The sequence below is a fragment of the Daucus carota genome, chromosome 9 (assembly GCF_001625215.2).
Source record: "Daucus carota subsp. sativus chromosome 9, DH1 v3.0, whole genome shotgun sequence".
Classification (NCBI taxonomy): Eukaryota; Viridiplantae; Streptophyta; class Magnoliopsida; order Apiales; family Apiaceae; genus Daucus; species Daucus carota.
This window is the reverse complement of record NC_030389.2, coordinates 42,559,299-42,567,594: the sequence shown is the minus strand read 5'-3', so window position 1 is coordinate 42,567,594 and position 8,296 is coordinate 42,559,299. Positions and strand designations below refer to the sequence as shown.

Sequence of the window (8,296 nt, the reverse complement as noted above, 5' to 3'; positions counted from 1 at the left end):
TTACTCAACTGCTAATTGAATGTCCTACACATTTTTTTTTCCGAAAGGTTTTGTTTGGGGGCCATTTAGAAACCTAAATTTATTCAGCAGCTCACAATGAGAATTGATATGTATGGTTCAGACTATGCTGTTGAAAATGCTTTACAGATGCAAGGATTGTGTTTTGTTCAGACTACCCCGATTAATTCCTGATTATCTGATTAAGACCATCCTGATTTAATTCCTGATTATCCAATTAATCACTAAACAATGGCTCTACAGAGTATTTTCAATTTCCGCTTTTTACAACACCGACTATATTATAATAACCTCTCATTATGGATCACTCCTCTATCCTCCAAAGAAAGTAACAAAGTAATTGGACATTACTTCCCCATCTGGTACACTACATTAACGCTTCATCTCAAACTCAGAACTATACAACCAGCTATGGAATACTTTTTACCAGTGCAGTTTCTCAAATAAATACTGCACCCCCATGGAGATGATGATTTGAAAACAATGGAGAACAAATAGTTTACTTGCAAGATATGATGCTGCAGTAAGTAGCGGAAAATATATAGTGCTAAACTAAAGTAGCTTGATGAAAATTTGCAGCAGACCTTGAAAACAAAATGCGCAATTGTCACAATTGTATCTTGGATCATGATCCATGCTTACAGAAGCATAACAAACAAGGGTATGTCTCAAAGTACCTCACATTAACTTAAACATGAAACACAAACGATAGATTAAGAAGTCCAGTAAAGAATGTACAAAGCGACCTGTTTCATTGACACGATGAATCACCATGCCTTGTCCTCCCTCTTATATAATGATGTACTTGTTTGAGGGATTATATTCCTTTTCCAAAGCATCAGGGACCTTCAACAGACATAATACTTTCACTGCTTGTATTTTATAAGGGTAAAGGCTTACTTTATGCCTGAAATTGTTGGCATTCCCTTTAAGGATCATGACAATGCTGAACTGAAAATTTTACAGCGACAACCAGCTGGTAGTTCTGATGTTTTCAATGCCCGAGGACAAAATTAATATAGTTGCGACCAGTACTAATTTTTCTAAAAGAAATCAAATTCCAAGTAATTCTGGGAATTTTTCTGATCCGGAGCAGCAACAGCTGCTGCTTTAGCACTTGAAGAAGCTGGGACGGATATTTGCTCAAATTCAACAGGTGGTGGGACCTCAGGCGGGGTAGCACAGCGAATCAAGGCCCAATTTACACCTTCAAAGAAAGGATGCTGCTTAATTTCAGTAGCCCCTCTTTTATAGGCTAATCTGTTTTGTGGTTCTTTGACAAGTAAACCTCTGATCAGGTCTCTAGCAGAGAAGCTGACAGTTGGTGACTCAGGAAAACGGAGTGGTTGACCCACAACATTGAACAATGTAGCTCGATTGCCAGATCCTTTGAACGGAGTTCTACCAAACAACAGTTCATACAGAAATATTCCAAATGTCCACCAATCCACAGCACTTCCATGACCTTCACCCTTAATTATCTCAGGTGCCAAATATTCGTGTGTTCCAACAAATGACATGGACCTAGCACTGGTAGGTTCAGCCATGAGCTCAGGCAAAGGACTCACTTGGTTACCTATATCATTTTTAGGTTTCCGTTCTTTCTTGGACTTGCTAGAAAAGAATCGTGGAGAGAAGCACGAGGTTGGAACTGCACAGGAAGGCTGAATACAAGAAGGCTCAATGCAAGCTGGCTGAGCACAATAAGCAGTATTTCTCCGAAGCGGCCCCGACTCCAGGAGGGACGAGGTTTTCACAAGAGTAGGGCTGACTGTACAACGCAGAGACAGATCAAAATCTGAGAGCATTATGTGTCCATCTTCCCTCACAAGGACATTTTCCGGCTTAAGGTCACGGTAGACAATCCCAAGCATGTGTAGATATTCCAAAGCGAGGAGTACCTCAGCAACATAAAATCTACAGAAATAGCATTTTACAGAAATTATTAAGATAAACTGATTAGATCATATATGTTTCCAAGTTTCCCAACAAACTGAACCTACATACACAGACAAACACCACTAAAGTATACAAATTAACAAGATTAAAATTGTAGGTCAAGCAGTAAACACACACGCACACAAACACAAATAGTAATAAAAGAGAGGACTTATAAACTCGATCAATTCAATTTTAAGGAAACTTACTTTGCTGCTTGCTCTGTAAAATGCTTTCCTTGCTGTTTCTGCCTTAGTGTGTGCAGATCTCCCCCAGGGCAGAATTCCATTACCAGACACGAAAACTTGTCTGTTTCAAAATGAGAGTATAGTGTTGGAAGGAAGGGATGGTCCAGAGATTGCAGTATTTCTCGTTCTGTCTGGGCGCGAAGAAGCTTCTTCCGACTAGCCAGTGATGCTTTATCCATGACTTTCATCGCAAAATATGACTTGGTTCCACTTAACTCCGCAAGGTAGACACTTCCAATATCCCCACAGCCCAACCTCTTGAGCAATCTAAAGTGGCTCAAGCCCAAAGATCCATCTCTCACTCTGATAATTTGGATGGCCTCCCATCTTGAATCGTTTGTCTTATGTGGCTTGCTGATACTAGTACTAAAACTGCTACATGAGCTTTCATCACTCACATCAGAGCTTGTGCTTCCACGGCACATACTGCTCTTTCCACTATCAACAAAGTCAAGGCGATCACTAATCTTGGTACTCCCACTGGTTTTAGCAATACTGCTGGTCCCATCACTAATTTTAGCAGAGACAGAGCTGTTCTTCACGCTTCCGTGCTCAGTTTTCTTCTTTTCCAGATCAACAGAGGATTCTATTGAGCCCTTAGTCTCATTCTCCATTGAACTGTCAAGAATGGACAACTGTTCAACACTGGGATAGGATAAACTCCCTTCGGCTTTATTAATTGAATTGGAAGATCCATTACTCTTAGTACTCAGTTGTGCATTATTCTTGTCTGTAGATATTACTTTCGGTTTGCTAGTAGACTTGTTAGTATCTCCATTTACTTTCCGGATAGCACCACCATCATTATGTTTATGCTGCAAGGGAGGCCCAGCACCATTTGTCGAGGCCATTACAAAAACTCCACTTGAATAATTAGAATTGAGAAAACCTTTGCCCCGAACCCCTTAACGCAATTACATTTCTTTCATCAAGCACTGCAAATACAATTTTAACATTCGAACATCAAGATTGAGCAAAATTCAAACTTTCACAACTAGATAAGAAAAAGCAATCAGTGAATAGCTTGCAATACAATCACATAACTTTTCTGACCATTTAATTAGTATATTATGTATATACCATGCTTCACTAGTATATGAACTTATTAGATTCATTACCAAAGGCATATGAACAAATATGAATAATTGCTAGCATAAAAGGACACACACATAAAGAACAGATCTTGATGCATGATTTGCAGATATTAAACAAACCCAACTCAGATCCAAGAATTACAGAGTGACCCAGATTCAAACAACAAGTTTCTAAGGTCAATTAGTGATTGTATAAAACATACAAGTTGAAATGAAACTCAAGATATATAGATAGATAAACAGAGAGAGAGAGAGAGATGATACCGAGAGAGATGAAGGTGAGAAAACCAAAGTTGTGAGGTGTGCTTGTTGTTCTAGACCACTCCGCCAATCACCCACCAGACAGAGAGTGCTGCTGCTGCTTTTCTCTAGAGAGAGAGTAAGAGGAGAGAGAGGGGAGAGTCAATGGCTCAACGCAATGTTGAAAGGTTTTATCGGAGACTCCTACATTACATACCCCTGTAATAATGTTCGAATTTTCGGGGCATCGACAAAATCATCTTTTATCACGTTTTTAATAATGTTCCGAAAATTGCAATGTATCTTTTTATGATTTTAAATATTACTTTCTGTTTTAATCGGATTGTATATGTCGGGAGTTGCTTGACACGTATTTTAACACTTTGCTAAATTATAATTTCATAATTTTTTAAATAAAAATTTAATATTTAAATTTAAAAAAAAAAAGAACTAAAAATAAATTATGAAAGTGTATATTCATCCTATATTGTGTGTTATCATTGTAAAACGATGTATACAACATATTCACTTATTCTATAATTTTCAGCTTATTACACACAGCTATACCCAGATTCAACATGGACCTTACTTGTTCCGGCTAAGCCTAAATACTTTGAATCTTTTCCTACACATATTTGTAATGATTTATATTTTTATTTGCTTAAAAAGAATGAAAGACTCTAGTGAGATATTCTGAAAATCATGTCCCAAGCTCATTTAGATTACTTGCTAGGAACCCGTGTTGAGAGTATAAAAACGTTATCGAAAATCTTAATTTCATTTCAGCAACCTCTATTATTATCACCACCAATCCGTGATACAAGTTTCACGGAAACAATCATTACCATAGAGTTTCATTTCAGACACGAACCTCAAATTTTATTGATATTAAATTCCTCCATCAACATAAACTGTCTTAAAACATATTCGAAGTTAAAAATATATATTTATCATTTTTAATATTTATAATTATAAAATTCAATAAAGTTAGAAAACTAGATCGAACCGGGCCCGCTCAATTTATACAAAATTTATACAGGTATATTTGATTGTTGAAGGCCCATATACAGTTTTTAAACATAACAATGTACATATACGCTGAAGCTACATGGGCCAACTTTGATGGAAAAATATGCAGCAGCAACCGTCAAAGAAGAGCCCACAAGCCCAAACTCACTTCTCCGTTGTTTTCCATGACAACTTGACATGTTTATAGCCCAGTTGCTTAAACTTTTAAGTCACATTTGTGTTGAGCCCAAAACATTGTGTACTAGAGTAATGCAGAAATATATAGACCTAGTGAGTAGTGAGGCTTTCTCCCTTACATGGTTTTAAAATTATTTTTTGACACATATTTTGAGATTTTTATAAAGTATAGTTTCATAATATATTTTATTTTCTGAATAAAAATTTGATGTTTAAATATTTATTAAAAAAAATAAAAATTGTACTTTACAAAAGCCTCAAAATCGATGTAAACAGTGAACGTAAACAACCGGCAGAGTGTCGGACGGGACGGAGGTCGGAGGAAGTATATAGTGAGTGTTTGGCTCACACTTTTAAGCCGGGTTTATGGAATTATAAGTTAAAAGCATTTATTTGTACTGTTTGTGTAAAAAGTCAAGAAATATTTGTAAAGCTAGGAATACTGGCTTTTGTTTCATGACTTATACTTATTTACCAAGCACTTTAATCACTCATAAGTTTTAACTTGCTTCTAACTCCCATTTAACTTTTTCACTTTAAGCACCTATTTTACGCTAACCCAAACCGCCCCATAATTAGCTTCTGACTCGCTGACTGCATGCATGATTCTTCTCCACTTTACATGATCTTCTGCAACTTCATATGCTTGTCCACCGCAACGTACAGCCACTTGTTCCGGACAGTAGATTCATTTAAGACAGCATAAAACTATGTCTATCATATTCGACATCTCTGCGACCACAATGGGTCGACTGCTAAATTACATCTTCACATATGAGACTGATAAACATGTAATCAACACAGAAATCTATCCGCAAATTTATTCACAATAGTTGTATACTCCTACAGAGTTGAACTATAATGCAAAAACAAACCAAAGCTTTACCTTCATATCTATTACCCTTGTACAAGGACTCCAGTGGTGTGAAAATTTGCATAATAAAAACAACCAAGTACTGTAATAGTCGATACTATCTCTTCTCTATCTGTCTTGCATTAGCATTGTAATAGCAAACACTTGAATTAAAAAAACCCTCTTTTATATCTACAATATAAAATCAGTATTACTAGCATAAAATCAGATGTAAAAATATTTAATAGGGAAAAATTAATTTACCTCACAATAAGCTTTCCATTCTACAAGATCTTCTATCGGTATTACTAGCATCTTCTTTTCTTCGTCCCAATTGAATTTGGTATAATTTCGAATATCAGAAATCACACCATAATGTTTCTTCCAAATCTTAATCCGGTGCTTCACATGTTCCACAGTAACTAACATACTCTTTTCAATCCGCAGCTTATCAACCACAGCCTGGTAAGCTTGACTTTTAAAATTTCCGTCACCCTTATTTCCTTCATTAATTTGATCATACAGTGTTGATGTTAATATGCTGTCCATCTCAGGGGTCCATGCTAAATATCCCCTTTTCTGAGCAGGTACGGTTGGCTGATCAGCTGGTGGAGCCATAGGCTGTTTTCCTTGTCTTCGGGACCTGGAAAAGAAAAGCAGAGACATCTCAGGGATCCAAGAATTAACAAAAATTGCAAAGCATAAACATACAGTATCATCACATTTATTTCAGAAAGATACAAAAAGAAATTTCTTCACAAAGTAGTCTAGTACTTGTTAACATTCATGGCCTCTGATTTTCACAAATTAAATAGCAAAGCATAACTATCTGGACAGACATAAATAAGATTCGTGAGATATCTCTGCAGTGCAAACTCTTGATATATGTAACAAGAGTTCATTTATCATCAATTGTATACCTGCAAGAGCAAATCCATTAAAGCCGAATATACCTTAAAACAAGAGTTCACGATGCGACTGACTATGAAACCAGTGCAGACTGCAGAGATATATAATTAAACAAAAAGATACAATACAGTCAGCTTATTGGTGTTAAGCTTCTCAAAATGCTCAGACTATGTCGTGAGCAACATTAAATAGGCCTTGTATCAGGTATCCAATTCATAAAAAAGCAGTAAGCAATCCAAGTAGGTTCACTAGTGAAATGCTGAGACACTATCAACCTTATCAGGCTTACAGGTGAAATAATTACATACATAATATATTTCTTATGATTTTAACTACATAATTAGCAATTGAATTTGAATTTGCTTTTATATTACCTCAAACCACTTCCATTGGTTATCATGGACATAACTAGTGGCATGGTCTACTTTTCTTATGTAATCCTTCCCCAACTTGAGTACTGATCCAAGTACTATATGAAATTGTCGACTCACTGTCTCTCCAGAACGTGCAAACACAGCTTGTATAGTTCTATTTTTCAAATCATGTGCTAGAGTGTGAAGAAACAATGCGACAACTTCTTTCACAGTGACATGTTTCGTAGTTACTAATCCGCCTTTAGTTTCCAAAAGATGACATAACTTCTCGAACCGTCGTATATCAAGACGCAATTGTTCACGACAAATTCTATCAATCTTTAATGTATTCATCCAAGTAGCTCTAATTTGAGAGCGATCATAATTATTCCAAGTCAACCCCTTCGACCTATGATTCTTACCGTAACAAGCTGCCACTACTACGTGAATGAAACCTATAACTAACATTACAAACTCCATTTCCTCATCCTCCCTTGAACGCTTTTGTGAAACATTCGAGACATTTAAATTTCTGTGATTCAGTTGGGGGAAAAATATACAATTATCAACATAATCACTATTAAGTTACGAATTTCTAATATATACAAAAACAAGAGCAGAATTAAACATCTGTAAATTAATAAACAGTAGTGTTCGGAATTCTTACCCATGAGATGAATGAGCTGAATTACCCCTTGAACTGCAACATAAAACCAACGAAAATGAGAAACTTGCTGATAGGATCTCATCTGTGTGAAAGTTTTGAATCAATTGAGTGTTAAACATACCTCATTAGAGTAATCAGAGCGAGAATGGACGAGGAGAGCGATGGGGGATCGAGAGGGAGGAGGAGAGCGAGAGCACGCGAGAGAGATGCGAGAGTCCCAGCAGAGAGACGCGAGAGTCCCAGCAGCGAGAGTCCAGCAGCGAGAGCAGAGAGACTCGCGAGAGAGAGAGATTTCGAGAGGTTTCTATGGGCTTTCTGTTATTTCAAATGACACCAGATAAAAAGTTATTTCCAAATGCTATACTGGGCTTGTATTTTAATTAGCTGAGATTTGGGCCAAATCCAAATTCAAATATTTTATTTATCCAAACAAGGTATTTGGTTCAAATTCAGCATTTCAAATGAAATGCTCCTATCCAAACAGGCCATTAATGCTTTTAGGAAACCGCACTCCTCTGCATTTTCAGTAGTACTACCTCGCTAAGAAGACCGAACACAATGTTGTCCATATATCTGTAAAGTTCCCCTTCTTTCACCCTCCCGTTTATCCACATCCAATTATTTCTTCAATTAAGAAAACCGATTCAACTAAGACGGGAATTCCGGAATTTCTAGACGAATTAAGATCGAGAAAAGTAAGTTTTCCAATGGCTCGACTATCCCGCCTAGCCAAGCCAGAATAAAAGTTTATCTATGAAGGAACGAAATAA

At 36.7% G+C, this 8,296-nt stretch overlaps 2 protein-coding genes across 3 annotated transcripts; both read right to left on the bottom strand.

Annotated features, from left to right (window-relative positions):
- Positions 1 to 580: 580 nt before the first annotated feature.
- On the bottom strand, positions 581 to 3,802 carry LOC108202383 (serine/threonine-protein kinase D6PKL2). The gene is made up of 3 exons (XM_017370760.2): positions 3,563 to 3,802; positions 2,166 to 3,139; positions 581 to 1,935 (listed from the first exon to the last, which is right to left on the bottom strand). The coding sequence occupies exons 2-3, from the start codon at positions 3,053 to 3,055 to the stop codon at positions 1,062 to 1,064; spliced, it is 1,764 nt and encodes a 587-aa protein (XP_017226249.1). The 5' UTR covers positions 3,056 to 3,139; positions 3,563 to 3,802; the 3' UTR covers positions 581 to 1,061.
- Positions 3,803 to 5,562: 1,760 nt separating this feature from the next.
- On the bottom strand, positions 5,563 to 8,010 carry LOC108202275 (uncharacterized). 2 transcript variants are annotated; one of them, XM_017370665.2, is made up of 3 exons: positions 7,648 to 8,010; positions 7,527 to 7,559; positions 5,563 to 6,240 (listed from the first exon to the last, which is right to left on the bottom strand). In XM_017370665.2, the coding sequence occupies exons 1-3, from the start codon at positions 7,650 to 7,652 to the stop codon at positions 5,853 to 5,855; spliced, it is 426 nt and encodes a 141-aa protein (XP_017226154.1). In that variant the 5' UTR covers positions 7,653 to 8,010; the 3' UTR covers positions 5,563 to 5,852. The 2 variants fall into 2 exon arrangements, with proteins under 2 accessions (XP_017226154.1, XP_063940237.1); XM_064084167.1 differs by lacking the exon at positions 5,563 to 6,240 and adding an exon at positions 6,247 to 7,391.
- Between the last annotated feature and the right edge of the window lie 286 nt (positions 8,011 to 8,296).